This window comes from Microdochium trichocladiopsis, assembly GCF_020744255.1.
Source record: "Microdochium trichocladiopsis strain MPI-CAGE-CH-0230 chromosome Unknown B0I36scaffold_5, whole genome shotgun sequence".
In the NCBI taxonomy this organism is placed as follows: domain Eukaryota; kingdom Fungi; phylum Ascomycota; class Sordariomycetes; order Xylariales; family Microdochiaceae; genus Microdochium; species Microdochium trichocladiopsis.
Window position 1 is genome coordinate 771295 of NW_025763548.1, and position 16199 is coordinate 787493.

The window sequence follows — 16199 nt, forward strand, 5'->3', positions numbered from 1 at the left end:
GGTGCATATATGGATCTGCTATCTCTTTGTGTCTGCGAACCAAGCTTGCAACTATTCTGCTTTCTTCACGCCTTACCAAAGTCCTGGCTGAAGATGGTCTGCCATACATCAAGCCACTTTTCCTGCTGCGCTGTGAGCAGCTTCCCCGGCATCTTGAACGACCTGTTGAGTAATTCGCGAAGACGTGCACGCAGGGCCTTGATGACGAGCATCGATTTCCAGTCTGGAACACTGAAGCGGGCGCGGTTGCCATCGAGCACAATCACACCAGCGTACATCTGGGGCGGGGAGGGCGGGGACCGATGTTAGCCAAATTCACGCAAGTCGTGGCGGGATGAGGTTTGAAAACGCAACGAGCATGACTCACATCGATACGAACATCACCACAGAGCAAGGCAATGGCGAAGTTCTCTACAGCAGTTGTCTCGTGGGCATTGAGGAATCTGATGCAACAAGTTAGTGCCTTAGTCCCGAGGCGCTGTAAACAGGTAAGTAACAGAAGGACTTACTGCTTGGATTGCATGATGTGGTAATAAGAAAGCCACTTGAGTTCCCTGTTTCCCTTGTTGACACTAGACGGGTGCAGACTGATGCTCTGATTGTTGCTAATATTGCGGAAGCCCTTGTTCTCGCTGAGGAGCAGCTTTGGGTAAAAGCTCCACCCAATAACCGAAGCGGTGATCAGGTCATTATCGCTGTTGATGTTAACGCGCTGTGGTAGGTCGAAAAACTGGCGCCGCCGGCTGGAGTATCGCAGACGATTCAGTGTTCGCCTCTCGTCATCCGTGAGTCGGAGGAAGCCAGAGTCCACGAGCGCGACAAGCAGTTGCCCCTTGAGATCTTCAATGTTGGCTAGGGTTTGCGGCGACAGAAAGTTCTTCCTGCAATATTGGAAGTCGTGAGTTGTCGTCTGACAGACCTTTTTCCACGCAAGATAGGCATTATAGACGGTCAAGAGATCCGAGTCGCCACGCTTAAATGACTTTCTGACTTGATCAGCTTGCGATCTCTGCCCAAAAGGTGCCACAAAAGGCGATTTGGAAGACAATATGGCAGCAACCGTGATAGCCATGTCGAGACACTTGAAAATTGCACCTTGAAGTATCAACTTGCCAAGGAACACATCTAGTGGCAGGCGGGCTAGCTGATGACCAAGAGGTGTGAGCTCCTCTGCAGCCGACAGGGCACGCACGTCCACGAGCGCATCAATTGCACGGCGGATATTCTTTGCTGAAGGTGCGTCGAGTGCTTCACCAAGAGTCTCCTCAATGCCGCCGATTTTGCAGATTTTGACTCGAATGGCTAGATCTTGCAACGACAGGCGCAACATTTCTGGTGTTTGTTGGTCACTCATGAGCTGATCATGGCGATACTTTGTGAACATGTGGAAGCAGAGGCCCTCTTGTACACGACCAGCTCGTCCTCGGCGTTGCTTCGCATTCGCCCGCGAAATGAACGTGTCGAGGAGCCGGGAGAGTTGACGTTTCTCGTCAAAACGCATCTCGCGATGCTTCCCCGTGTCAACAACACAGGTAACATCGGGAATTGTGATACCTGTCTCGGCGATGTTGGTCGCCAAGACAATTTTCCTGACACCAGCGGGCGGCACGAGAAACGCACGCTCTTGGTCCTCCGTCGCGATAGTTGAGTGCAGGGGATAGACCTCCCAGCCTTTCTGGAAGAAGGGGTTGCCCAAAAGGAAATCATTGAGATTCCTGATCTCTGCAATACCCGGGAGAAACACAAGTATCGCCTTGCTGTAGTCGCTGTACGCCGGGTCTGTAGCCACGCGGGCAATAAGTTGAACGATGAGCTCAAAGTCGATCGTGTACTCATCCATGTGTGACAACGTGTTGCGAGTTCTTGCCGAGTAATGCTTGAGAGACCTTGCAGCGTCACTGGTTGATGTTTGGTCCTGCTCTTTATCACCCTCGGTAGGTTCGTCGTCGAGATCCGTCATCCTCTCTTGACCATGCTGTTGGTCGATTGTGTAGCCCGTCAGCTCGACAGCATCCTCAAGATACTTCACTTGGACAGGAAATGTACGTCCAGGTACGTTGAGTACAGGAGCTCCGCCGAGATAATCGGAGAACTTCTTGGCATCGACTGTAGCCGACATCAGGACCACCTTGAGGTCCTTCCTTCGTAGCATCAATTTCTTGAGCACGATTAGAAGAAAGTCTGAGTCGATCGAGCGCTCATGTACCTCATCAAGAACAAGGTGCGTGATCTCGCGAAGTTCGTTTGAGCCTTCCAGCATTCTCATAACGATACCCGTAGTGGCGTAGACAAGGCGTGTCTCTTTGGAAGTGTTGGCCTCTAGACGAATAGAGTACCCAATGAGTGAACGTGAAGATCCTAGATCATTCTTGTTCTCTCCGAGCTCCTCACTGACACGACGAGCAAGTGATATAGCTGATATACGACGTGGTTCTGTGCAATAAATCTTGCATTCTCTCCCGAGGGACAGTTGATGCTCCAGCAAAAATGAAGGAACTTGGGTGCTCTTGCCGCTACAGGTAATCACGTCAGCATTCTAGCTCTCAGGCCTGCTCCAGTTATCAATGTGATAGCCTTACCATCCAGTCTCACCACAGACAATAATCACCTGGTGATCGTCAACGGCATCGAGAACCTGCTTCCGAAATTGCCACATAGGCAGTTGCATGCGAGAACGCTAAGCCATTTAGCAAACTCTGTACAGACAGAGTGTTGTTCCTGCTGTCACTTACCAGCATATTTTGAAATTTGGGTGTCGTTGACTTTTCATGCCAGATTTGTTGATAATATGCGGGGTTTGCGGTTGTGCGATTCGACCTGTCATTGTTTGATTCATCGTTGTTCTCACCCGCACTCCGATTAGTGACACGGCCTCTGAAGGCGCCAGACAACAGCACGCCATCCTCCTCTTCTTGGTCTTGGCGTTTCCTGACATGGGCTCGAAGCTCTCTTATAGTAGACCTGTCCGACGCATCGATCTCTTCTTTGCGCGCAATGGCGAGCTCGGTCCAGACGTCTCGCCAGACCGGGGGCAATTTGAGATGAACTTTGTCTTCTTTGGTCATATTGAATATCGAGAAGAGAGCAACTGTGGCAATATAGGCTTCTGATGCCTTTTTATTGGGGGTTGCGATAGAGTTCATGGTGAACACGAATTGTCCAGGGTGCCAGAAGCTGTCTACCTGAGCCACGGTTTGGTAAATGGGAATTTCTTGTGGCTTGGACCAAGAGATGACTACCATGGACTTCGTTGCGTATGAAGTCTCGGAGACGATACTATAGCTGACCGTGCAGTTTGAGTCTCTGTGGTAGTGTCAGCAATGCACTGCGGTTGCGAGGTATGGGCATCTACCTTGATCTGCATGTTTCTTGCAGAATTTGACCAGGATTTAGACCCGCCCACTTGCCAAAGTCTTGAATGTAGACCTTCACGCCGTCTGATCCGTTTACCACGTTCCTGGTCTTGCCGGTCTTTGCGTCAGTCTCCTGTGTTGGTAGGCTGGCGAAGAGGTCGGTCAGGGCTTGGTCGTCATCCGAGTTGTCTTGCTCCAGAATCTCGGCAGCCATTTTCTTCGCTTCCCTTGCGATTTCATCGTCAGAATCTGTACTGTCAGCAGCTTCCTGCTCTTGATCCTTTGAGGTCTCTTCCGACACTCTCTTCTTGGACGCCGCATATTCTTTCTCGAGCGTGATCCTGTCTGCTCTCCACTTGTGCTCGCCGAGATCTTTGTCAAACAGAACATCTTGTTCAATGCGGTCAAGCTTTGCAAGCAGTTTCTGCTCTTCCAGATTGTCGAGCTCTGAAGCGGGTCCAGAAGGTGTAGTCAAAGTCGTACCGGACTTAACCTTGTCCTGCTGCGGGCGCTGAATTTGGAAGAGTTTGGCCTTTGTTTCAAGGTATGCTGGAATGAGATCGTCCGGCTCAATGTCCTCGTGGCATACAAGCGTGGTCTTCTTCGGTGATACATTCCTTGATGATACACTTTTCTTCGATTTGGCCTTGTTGCCCCCAGCCTTTGGCTCAACAATCATCGGAGTAGTGGCTCCAGACACCAATGGGCTCTCAAGTGGCGTTTCTTGTGACGTTGTTAGTTGAGACAAGCCCATTTTCTCACTTGCCACGGTAGACATGCGCAACACTTCGCGGGTTGTTTCATATAACGTACCAGACCCCGGTTTTGCACTTCTTGCCTTGTATTCATAAGTGTGCAGCTCATCCCCACTACACTCTCGAGCAAGCCAGTCAAGGGCTTCCTCCAACCCCCAAATGCTGTCCTTCGGGTTTGCAGAGATCGAAGTCGCGATATCGAGCACATGGAGAAGCGCCGATTTGACTCGATCTTCGCTGAATATGGTGCCCATAAGTGTTTCTTGCAAAGTCCATAATCTCATGGTGAGATCCTCCTCTGATGGGAGCTTGTTAGTTGCGGAGGTTTCCGTCGATGCTGGAGCTGAGGCTGAAAAGCGGCTCTCGCCTTGTATGAGTTCCAGGATGTGGTCCATGAGTTCCTGGGATAGCCATTTCCTGACATTGAGAGGCTCTGCCTGGCTGCGCAGAAGCCTACGGTCTGTCTCTAGCCTGCTCTTCTGACGTTGTGCATCCCGCCGCACTTTTTGCGCATGTTTTTCCACTAGAATCTGCAACTCTGATTCCTCGAGTTGTTTCTCAAAGTCCTCGGGCGACAAGGCAGCGGTGTCGTGCGCGCCCGCCAGCGGTTGAGTGACGGATCCAGGTACTGATGTCGTAGACGTCGAAGGGACGGCTGTCTCCGCTTTAGCCTTCGTCGTGGCAATGGGATCGTCTTCGGGTTTCTCCACGCGAGTGACCGGTTTTGAGGCTACTGAAGTCGTGGCAAAACCCCTGGCAGGATTCGCCGCGGGTTTTGTCTTCTTTTTCTTCGCACCACCCATGTCGAAGCCTCTGAGCCGAGCTTACACAGAGGCAATGGACAGACCACGTGTGCAAGTTTGTCGTCGCCGTGAAACAGTGGTTTGCTTGAAGAAGAGCCAAAGTCAGCTCGCGATCAGGGCCACCTGACGCTTGTGCTATCACAAATGATGCATTCATGGGGGTGGGGAAGAAATGAATACAGCGACTCGAGGGCTTACCTTCAAAAGTCGTATGTAGATGGAAACTGCCGAGCTAAGGTGTGTTGGGAGCTTGCGTTTCGAAGTGAAAGCGCCGGGAGACAAGACAACCCATGCATAAAGCTACGGATGCCTCGAGGAGCGACTGGGTCTTGCTGGATTTGCGACGGAGGCCGACGTGGGCCTGGCTGTTGTGACAGCTCTGGAGGTTTCGTAGTGGCAGCTGCAGAATTGGAAACTCGATGCTGCAAACATGCACCAGGGACTTTTTGGCATGGAGGGGCACTCTGACGTAGGGGGGGGATCGAGAACAAGGGGTGCTCCGCGCCGAGCCCGGGCGGGCCTGGTTCGGTGCAGTGGGCATCGGGCGCATCCAGGCACTGCCGGCTGAGCCTGGACCTGCCGTAACCAGCTCGCCGGCCGACACTCCAGGGCTGTCCTGAGACCGTCGCAGGATTTCGAGCCATCGGCACACAGCCGGCAGAAACCCCGCAACCGCCTGCCACATCGGGGCGTTTTCGCAGCAGCTTCCGCTAAACCCCACCACCGTAACAGCTGGGATGAGTGCAAGGACTAACGATATTTCGAGACACACCAGCTCAGCGAGTTGCCCGCAGCCGACATTCACCGACACGTGCCGCTGTCGAACGTAAGATTTTGCTTCAGAACTGCACCCGGGGCCGGCAAAGCACCCAAGAGTCCCTAGAAGCTCGAGGGGCAAGCTCCTCCGCAGCTCCCTATGTCCCGCCCGTAGTCACTCGCAAAAATGACTGAAGTCGCTGCTTCCCAAAGCTTGGACTGGGCGTCAACCCGAGCAGCCCTCGCCGCATCCTCTACGACCACTCGTATAGCTCAGTTGCGGTACATCGATGATCGCGTCCTAGCCAAAAGTTCGTCCTTTCTCCGCGGCAGATGTAGCCAAATCGCTCCAAGGGCGGTTCCAAGCTGACCTCCAGCTATTTCCAACAGATCTCGACCTGCAGTCCACTGCCCTCGTGCTCAAGCTCCTTCTGGGGACATATCACTACTATACCGACAGACCTTCTAGGCGAGCCGTCCAAAAATGCCTTGCATCCATCTTCGCGACCGTCGATGAGCCCAAAGTCATTGTGCCTTTCATAAGCGCCATTCGCACCGAAGCCAATAAATCGGGTTTAGCACCCACTGCAGCTTTTGTGCTTGTGGAATGGTGCTCAATACTGCTCAGCGGTTTCGCTGGAACCCCGCTTTGGGACCATTGCGGCCTCGAAGTCATTCACGCCAACGCTGCAGCTCTCGAACGATGCGTCCAGCCGAGCTCCAAAGTGACTGCGGCCCAGTCGGCACTGGTCATCTCGCGGAGAGGCATCCGCGGGGCATTCTGGTCAAAGGAGTTCCGCCCAAAAGCTGTCGAGGCAACAGTTCAAGCTTTGACTGCGAAAAGCGCGCAGCCTACTGCTCGCAATGCCGTGTTGCTTGGCGTGGTCGCTGGTGTGTGTGCTAGGCACGAGCAGGCAAAGGCGTTGCTGGAAACCAAAAAGGCCGACTACCTCACGTTTTACACAAGGGAAATCGTTGGCTCCCGCACACCCGTCCCGAGCCATATCCTGGAGGGTTTGAAGGATTTCTTTTGTGACTTCGTCACGGAAGAAGATTTGAACAAGAATATCATCCCGCCAGTGGAAAAGGGTCTTCTTCGAGCGCCTGAGGTGGTCCTTGAACTGATAGGGCCACTCTGCAACTCTCTCCCCACAGCGTTCGACTTGTCCGAGATTCTCTCGGATCACCTTCTGAAACCAATTCTGGCAAATGTCAAATCCACCAACCCAGCAATCCGCGCAGCAGTGCTAGCCGCCTTCAGGTCGATTGCAAAGAGAAGTCATGATGTTAAAGTTCTGGAGAGAATATCCGATGAAATCCTCACTCCACTCAAAGCCGGTAAACTTGCGTCTGCGGATCACAGAGTGCTTCACTCGGAGTTGCTTGGGTCTATCGATCTTCCAGCGGAAATTGCGTCCAAGATCACAGGCGGATTGGCTCCTGTAGCAGTGAAGGAGGGCAACGAGGCGGCGTTGACCGCAGAGCTTGGCCTGATAGCGAGGGCAGCAATTCGCCTGCTTCAAGACGATATCGACGTCGGCAAGCCGACGATCGACGCCTTTGTAAAGGGCTTAGCAGATAAGAAAGTGTCTGCTCGTCGTCTTTGGATACTGCGTACGGGCGAGATCCTCAGCCAGTTTAGCGAAGCTGCATCCTTGTCAGCCAACGTGGCGAAGTTTGCAGAGTCCATTTACCCGCCTTTTGCAGATGTGTGGACTGAAATCCTGAAGAACCCTGCTTCCGCCGTACAAAGCGCTCTGATCACGGGCGTGTTCGTTTTTTCGACACTATCATACAAGATCTTCTCAAAGCTCGACAGCGCTGCAGCCAAGGCTATCAACAAGAAGGCAGACGTCAAGAAAGAGAGCTTTGCAATGGATCCCAAGCCTTCTTACCTTGTGAACCACCGCATTTACAGCCGTCTGACGCTTGAGGATGACTGCAAATGGTTTTTGTTCAACCTGGCGGCTGTCTCTGCTGATCTAGAGACAGCTCCAACACCAGCCCAAGTGTCCTGGGCCCTAGCCTTGATCTATCTTCTCTCCTCCAACACTGTCCCGGCCACAATCCGGAAGTCTACTGGGGAAACAATCTCCACTTTATACGACGAGCATCCATCAGCTGTGTTCGCGAGCATCGTCACCGCACTTTGGCAATGGGTCGAGGCTTGCGACAGTGCCGACAAAGATAGCGTCGCAGCATCCGCCAAGTTCGAGACCAGTAATCTCAACATAGCACTAAGGGCCTTGTGCGTGAAAAGTGCACGCTCATCTGCCAATGGCGCCGAAACACGACTCGAGAAACAGCTGTGTTCAGTTCTTGTCCTTGCTCGCGACCAGCTTATTCCGCGGATCAGCTGGATCGATCTGTGCCTGAAGGCAGGACTTGACCCAGGGGCTCTGGCCAAGACGTATGCCGAGGACTTAATAGAGCAGGTGATTGAGAAGACAGGACCTACACAGAAGGTCAGTCGATCACATTCATCCTCCATTCAACAAGCTCAACTAACATATTGACAGTCTCCGCTCATAAAGAGCGCCGCATGTGACGCCGCCGCAGATTTAGTCTTTGTCGCGCCGGAGGTAATGACATCAAAGATTATTAAAATGCTTCACGCAGATCTCGATACGGCAGGGCTAAGCGAGATCGGACCAGTGGAGGCGGCAATCTTCCGCACACCGGAAGGCACAGCGTTTGTCGACGTACTCGCGAAGAAGTCACAAGTGGTACCGAATAAGAACTCAAAAGATTACGACACCCTGAAGTGGGAGGAAGAGCTCAGGTCGCAACTCGCACTGAAGAAGGGACAGCAGAAGAAGCTGACTCCCGACGAACAGGCCAAAGTCAACGCTCAGTTGAGGAAAGAGGCTGAGATCCGCCAATCCATCTCAAAAATAGAGGCAAGGCTTATGCGAGGCATCGGCATCGTTAAGAGTTTGATCAACGGACCGCCGACGGATGCATCATTGTGGCTCGGTCCCGCAGTGAGTGCTTTGCTGTCAGCAATGGAGGCTGGTGCCTGCATGATCACTGGCGATGCGGCACCGCTGGCCTATATCAGCTGCGCTGATAAAGTGACAAGCCGGCTTGGACCGATTCGGCCTTTCATTGGGGTCGCTACTCTTCGAGCACTGGACATCAGTTCATTGCCAGAGAATCTGATTGAGGAGGGCTTGGAAGAACTTGTCACACGGGTACTATATCGCCTTCATTTTGCAGGCGAGCAGCGGCCCTTTGACCCTGTTTCCGTCATCTACATACTCCCATTGGCTTTCGCTATTCTTCGCAAAGGAGGTGTGGGCGCGGCTGCCGATGACAGAGATGCGCAAGTGGTTCTCGCAATTGAGATCCTGGCTCTCCACACAGACGTCTGTGCTGATGAGAACATTCCAAGAGCTGAACTCATTTCCATTCTGATTGCAGCGATGCAGCAATACGGTCAGCATTACAAGATCATCAAGGACTGCTTCTCGGACTTGGTGCGCTGCGTAGCTCCTAACATGACCACTGCCGAGGTTGAGGTTCTAGCAAAAGGAGCCATTGCGCCGCAGGCATCTATCCGAGAGGCGGTACTTACCTCCATCAGCGCAGATGTCGATATGAGTGAGCTAGGATTTTCTGATGAGCTCTGGATCTCGTGCCACGATGATGTGGCAGAAAACATTGAACTGGGTGAAGAGATCTGGACTGAGAGCGAGTTCAAGACCACAAAAGAAACCCCATTCAGGATGCTCCCTTACCTCGAGAGCAAAGATGCCCAACTTCGGCGGGCTTCATCACGAGCACTCGCATCGGCTTGCAAGGCTCATCCTTCCACACTCGAGCAAGTTCTCACCCGGCTACAGGCATCCTACACTGAGTTTGCGAAGCCCAAAGTGCCACAACTGGACGAATTTGGCATGCCCAAGAAGACCGACCTGGCTGATCCTTGGGAAGCCCGACACGGGTTCGCAGCTGCATTCAAGGAACTGGCTCCCCTTCTTCAAAAGTTCCAAGTCGATGATTTCTTCGCCTTCTTCATCGAGGGTGGCCCACTTGGGGATCGGAACGCAACCGTGCGCAGCGAAATGCTCGAAGCCGCCCTCGCTGTGATCGAGTTGCACGGAAGAGCGCTCGTTGACAAGATGATGAAAACATTCGAAAAGACGCTCGCTGCGCCAGATAAAGGTTCTGAAGCATCGGACCGTGTCAACGAGGCAGTCATCATCATGTACGGAGCGTTGGCTCGCCACTTGAAGCCTGGTGACAACAAGATCCCGGTCGTTTTAGATCGCCTGCTTGCGACACTAAGCACTCCATCCGAAACTGTGCAGTACGCAGTCGCAGAATGCCTGCCACCGCTTGTTAAGACGTGCAGTGACAAGTCGTCCAAGTACTTCGACCAGATACTTGATACACTGCTCAACTCCAAAAAGTATGCTGAGAAACGTGGTGCGGCTTACGGATTGGCTGGACTTGTCCTTGGACGCGGTATCTCGGTGCTTCGCGACTACCGCATCATCATTACTCTCAAGAGCGCGACCGAGAATAAGAAGGAGCCCCAACAGCGTGAGGGGGCATTCTTGGCGTTTGAGTTGCTGCCAACCATGCTTGGTCGTCTTTTCGAGCCATATGTGATACAAATTGTTGACCAGCTACTGGCCGGCTTCGGCGACAGCAATGCCGATATCAGAGACTCATGCTTGGCCGCAGCGAAAGCGTGCTTTGCCAAGCTCAGCTCATATGGTGTCAAGCAAATTTTGCCTACGCTTCTTCGCGGACTCGATGACGACCAGTGGCGCAGCAAACGAGGAGCCTGTGACCTTCTTGGTGCCATGGCTTATCTCGACCCTCAACAGCTCGCACAGAGTCTACCAGACATCATCCCTCCCCTCACGGCCGTACTCAACGACAGTCACAAAGAAGTCCGTGCTGGCGCAAACAAGAGCTTGAAACGCTTCGGCGAGGTTATCGAGAACCCTGAAGTCAAGAGTCTCGTTGACATCCTACTGAAAGCTCTCAGCGATCCCACCAAGTACACAGACGACGCTCTCGATGCCCTCATCAAGGTACAATTCGTACACTATCTTGATGCGCCATCCCTCGCGCTTGTCACTCGTATCTTGCAGCGTGGTCTGGACGATCGATCTAGCACCAAGCGAAAGGCTGCTCAGGTCATCGGTAGTCTTGCCCACCTGACAGAACGCAAAGACCTGATTGCACATTTACCTGTGCTTGTGTCTGGGCTTAAGATCGCAGCTGTCGATCCAGTTCCAACAACGAGAGCCACGGCATCTCGGGCACTTGGATCGCTTGTCGAGAAGCTCGGTGAAGATGCCTTGCCCGACCTTATCCCGGGCCTCATGCAGACACTCAAGTCGGATACCGGTGCCGGAGATCGGCTTGGCTCTGCCCAGGCCTTGTCCGAAGTCCTTGCCGGATTGGGCACTACGAGGCTGGAGGAGACGCTTCCAACAATCTTGCAGAATGTGGAGTCCTCCAAAGCTGCAGTCAGAGAAGGCTTCATGTCGCTTTTCATATTCTTGCCCGTGTGTTTCGGCAACAGCTTCGCAAACTATTTGGGCAGGATTATCCCACCCATTCTGGCTGGTCTTGCGGATGATATCGAATCCATTCGTGAGACGGCTCTCCGGGCAGGACGACTGTTGGTCAAGAACTTCGCAACCCGAGCAGTAGATCTTCTCCTTCCGGAGCTTGAGCGAGGTTTGGCGGATGACAGCTACCGGATTCGTCTCAGTTCCGTGGAGCTCGTCGGCGATCTTCTGTTCAACCTTACGGGCATCAGTGGCAAAACAGATGATGATGAGGAGGATGCCGAGGAAGATGCCAAGGAAGCCGGTGCGTCGCTCCGTGAGGTACTCGGCGAGGAGAAACGCAACAAAATCCTCTCTGCTCTGTATATCTGTCGCTGTGACACGGCTGGTGCGGTTCGCGCTGCTGCCGTTGCTGTGTGGAAGGCGCTGGTTGCTACGCCAAGAACACTCAAGGAGCTTACGCCGACTCTCACACAACTCATCATTCGTCGTCTTGGTAGCTCGAATATGGAGCACAAGGTCATTGCCAGCAACGCCTTGGGTGAGCTGATCCGGAAGGCTGGCGACAGCGTCCTCTCAACACTTCTTCCTACTCTTGAGGAAGGCTTGCAGACATCTACCGACACAGATGCCAAGCAGGGTATATGTTTGGCTTTGAAGGAGTTGATCGCTTCGGCGTCTGAGGAGGCTGTGGAGGATCATGAGAAGTCTCTGATTTCCGTGGTACGGACAGCATTGACAGATTCTGACGAAGAAGTCAGAGAAGCAGCTGCAGAAGCCTTCGACTCTTTGCAGCAGATCATTGGCAAGCGCGCCGTTGATCAAGTCCTTCCCTTCTTCCTCAACCTATTGCGATCTGACAATGACGCCGAGAATGCCCTGGCGGCTTTGCTCACTCTCCTCACTGAGAACTCAAGATCCAGCATCATTTTGCCCAACCTTATTCCTACGCTCACGACACCGCCAATTTCAGCCTTCAACGCTAAGGCTCTCGCCTCACTCTCTCAAGTGGCTGGTGGCGCGATGAACAGGCGGATGCCAAACATCATCAATTCGCTCATGGATAATATCATCAATGCCGAGAACGAGGAGCTTCGTGTCGACCTGGAGAACTCCTTCGACATGGTTATTCAATCCATAGACGAGTACGACGGTTTGAATACTGTCATGAACGTCTTGCTGCAATTGGTCAAGCACGACGATCATCGCAGGCGCGCAGTGACGGCACATCGCCTCGCAAATTTCTTCTCCGCTGGTAGTGTCGACTACTCACGCTACAACCAGGACATCATTCGCGCGCTTCTCAACTCCTTTGACGACAGAGATTCGGATGTTGTCAAGGCGGCTTGGACAGCACTGAATGAGTTCACAAAGAAACTCAAGAAGGAGGAGATGGAAGGCCTGGTCTCTTCGACGCGGCAGACGCTGTTACGCATTGGTGTCGCTGGGGTCAATCTTCCTGGTTTCGAACTTCCAAAGGGGATCAACGCTATTCTGCCAATCTTCCTTCAGGGTCTCATGAACGGCACTCCGGATCAGCGGACGAATGCTGCGCTTGCAATCTCCGACATCGTCGACCGGACGAGCGAAAACTCGCTCAAGCCGTTCGTGACACAGATCACCGGTCCTCTGATCCGTGTTGTCTCTGAGCGCTCGACTGATGTCAAGGCAGCAATTCTACTCACCCTCAACAATCTGCTCGAGAAGATGCCAACCGCCCTTAAGCCTTTCTTGCCACAATTACAACGTACCTTTGCAAGATCTCTGGCAGATCCTACGAGCGAGATGCTCCGGTCTCGCGCTGCCAAAGCTCTCGGTACGCTCATCAAATTCACGCCTCGTGTTGATCCACTCATTGCGGAGCTTGTGACTGGATCCAAGACAACGGACTCCGGCGTCAAGACGGCTATGCTCAAAGCACTGTACGAAGTCATTAGCAAGGCTGGAGCGAACATGGGCGAGAGTTCAAGGACGGCGGTTCTGAATCTCATTGATCTAGAGACCGAGATGAAGGACGACACCATGACAATCACGAACGCCAAGTTACTCGGTGCACTAATTAAGAATGTGCCGACCGAGGCTGCCCACAACCTCATGAAGAATCGTGTCACTACAACGCATTTTACCAATGCGTCCGTGCTGGCACTCAATGCGGTCTTTGTCGAATCCCCGCGAGTTCTCCTCGACAGCCCGATGGCAGAGGATCTTCCGGACATTCTCTGCCAAGGAATGTCTAACAAGAATGTGAGTACAAGCATATCAGAGACTTTTGAGAAGTGGAAGTACTAATTCCTGATGCACGGCAGCTGTTCGTTGCGGACAATGCGATCTTGGCCGCTGGCAAGTACCTCATGACAGATTCGCCCAAGTCATTCGAGGCGATCAAGCCCATATTCACAACGTTGGCAACCATTATCGGACCTGGCAATCCAACTGACTCCCGGCGGCTGGCGCTTGTCATTGTACGGACGATTTCACGAACAGACATGGACATGATCCGCCCACATCTTGCGCTGCTGGCACCACCAGTATTTGCCTCTGTTCGGGATCCTGTCATCCCTGTCAAGCTTGCGGCCGAGGCTGCGTTCGTGGAACTGTTCAGCGTGGTGGATGAGGAAAGCAAAGTGTTTGACAAGTACATGGCTGCAAACGGAGAGTCCCTTCCGGCCAACACCAAGAGAAGCATGCAGGATTATTTCAAGCGTGTTGCGCTCCGCCTTGGTAACCAGGCACGAGAGAGGAAGGAAGCGGAAGGCGGGGCAGGCGGCTTAGGGCTGTCCAATGACGAGGTCGAGGACGAGAAGGAGATCTGGAGCGTGGGTGCTGTTGAAATGGGGGGCGGTGTGTTTGCCACGGACGATTGAGTAAGTGGTTAAATCTATAGGAGCCGATCTAGCGGCTCATATACTGTACAAAAACACAACTGCAGATTACACGGGTTGTGAGAACTGCACTTCTGTTGCAGCCCGGTGAATGTTTGGCCACGCGAGCAGCTTATGGAAACGCGGCCATGACAATAAAGTGCCTGCCTGCGGTGAGGTGGGGTATCACATAGGTTGCGAGAATAGGGCGACCTGATAGTCGTCGAAAGTTGACTCAACCCTCCGAGAAGCGCAGTACGTTGAGGCGCCCTTGCCTGCAGTGAGGCTGCCGCTACGCCAACCCCAGTGAGTGTTCAGGCAGTCTCATCATGATTCATCGGGAACATAAACGTGAGAAGCGGCATGCTGGCAAATCACTAGCAGGGCCCATGCTTGTTAGTTGTTCGAGGTGGTCAGTGCCCCATTCTAGATTGAGCGCAATACCACGCCTGCCCAGCGAGGCAGGTTGCAAAAAGGTCCGCTCACCTATAGAGGAGATACCCGCTTATCTTCAACAACAGTGGGCGAACTTTTTTTGCAACCGCCTCGCCCATGCAGGTGGGCGCAAGTTCGGAGGTCCAAACAGCGGATCCACCACCTTTGACGCTTTGACCACCTGAAGCACGCGAGCACGCTAAGAAGCTCACACAATCTTTCGCAGACTTGCAAAAAATTGAACTGGTCTCCCGAAGCGCCCCTCATCCTGAAGTCACCTTCCAACCCACGTCCCTACTAACCAACACAGCATACCAGCAACCGGGCCATCCACGCCGTCAATTCAGTCAAGATGTGAGTGTTTCCGCGCTACTCCCGAGTGACTGCCTTTGATGAATGGTCGATTTCCGATGATGGATCTGGCTTGGTCATGCGGCTTTGCGTTGGAATCGACAGTCGACTGGGAACGAGATTTGGGTGGCATCGGCAACTGGCCTCGAAACATCATCAACATCGGCTCGGCCACGACCAACAACCACCGACGATAAACCCACACGATACGGCTGCCTGGGACTTGCTGGATACTCGTGCGGAAACCAGACTAGAATTCAAAGGTCCTCATTCGCCATGGTTACATCACCCGACGCACATGTCCAGGACGGAATGCCACAATACACTTTCTCGACTACCACCAGTCCCGAGTAGACGCTATGCGATGCGGACTATCTTGTCGCCAAATGCCACTGCAAAGCCGAATGCCAGCATAGCCGCCATCGGATGACACAGCACTTCTCATCAAAATTGCGAGTTAGTAGTCGTCTAGGATCAGCTGCTAATTTCCTCGAAAAGGGTCAACCTCCGCACTCAGAAGCGCCTGGCGGCGTCCGTCATCGGATGCGGTGAGCGCAAGATCTGGCTCGACCCCAACGAGATCACCGAGATCTCCAACGCCAACTCGCGTCAGACCATCCGCAAGCTCGTCAGCGATGGCCTCATCATCCGCAAGCCCGTCACCATGCACTCTCGGTCTCGTGCCCGTGAGCTGAACCTGTCCCGCCGTGACGGCAGACACCGTGGCTTCGGTAAGAGAAAGGGTACCGCCGATGCCCGTATGCCTGAGTACGTACTTTCACAACTTCCATCAAGCAGAACGCCAAGGAAGCGAGCAGTCTTTGCTGCTTCTTTGTGCAAGCCCACCCAGTGAAATGCGTTCTAACAGTCATGTCTCTGCAGGCAAGTTCTGTGGATGCGCCGCCTCCGTGTCCTTCGCCGCCTGCTCGTCAAGTACCGTGCCTCTGGCAAGATTGACAAGCACCTCTACCACGAGCTCTACCACTCCAGCAAGGGTAACGCCTTCAAGCACAAGAGAGCGCTCGTTGAGCACGTAAGCTGCGACCATTTGCTCGATCGTGACTCATATGAAGCTGACATAATCTGCTGCAGATCCACCGTGCCAAGGCTGAGAAGGCCCGCGAGCGGGCTCTCGAGGAGGAGATGGACGCCAAGAGACAGAAGAACAAGGCCGCTCGCCTGCGCAAGGCCGAGAGACAGGCTGCCAAGCGGAGCGCGCTTACCGGCGAGGAGGAGACCGCATAAATGCTCAAAACTTGAACTTGCACATCACAAAACAAGCGCCTGATCTGCCGGGGAAGCCGTCGGTGGCGCCGTATGGAAGATTGAGGGCTGGTTGCATTTGGAGTCT

At 53.3% G+C, this 16199-nt stretch overlaps 3 protein-coding genes across 3 annotated transcripts; 2 read left to right on the forward strand and 1 right to left on the reverse strand.

The window, feature by feature from the left end:
* Positions 1–65: 65 nt before the first annotated feature.
* B0I36DRAFT_242796 (ATP dependent RNA helicase) lies at positions 66–4911 on the reverse strand (the record flags this gene model as incomplete). Its single annotated transcript, XM_046149936.1, has 7 exons — positions 66–278; positions 368–443; positions 510–2513; positions 2580–2677; positions 2733–3303; positions 3353–4076; positions 4167–4911. The coding sequence occupies 7 exons, from the start codon at positions 4909–4911 to the stop codon at positions 66–68; spliced, it is 4431 nt and encodes a 1476-aa protein (XP_046012472.1).
* A 771-nt stretch (positions 4912–5682) lies between these two features.
* On the forward strand, positions 5683–14308 carry B0I36DRAFT_267349 (armadillo-type protein). Its single transcript, XM_046151230.1, has 4 exons — positions 5683–5978; positions 6058–8132; positions 8187–13445; positions 13508–14308. The coding sequence occupies exons 1-4, from the start codon at positions 5855–5857 to the stop codon at positions 14063–14065; spliced, it is 8016 nt and encodes a 2671-aa protein (XP_046012473.1). The 5' UTR covers positions 5683–5854; the 3' UTR covers positions 14066–14308.
* Positions 14309–14735: 427 nt separating this feature from the next.
* On the forward strand, positions 14736–16093 carry B0I36DRAFT_409030 (60S ribosomal protein L19; the record flags this gene model as incomplete). Its single annotated transcript, XM_046161887.1, has 4 exons — positions 14736–14851; positions 15347–15616; positions 15731–15881; positions 15941–16093. Coding segments are annotated over exons 1-4 (576 nt in total). The 5' UTR covers positions 14736–14849.
* Positions 16094–16199: the final 106 nt, after the last annotated feature.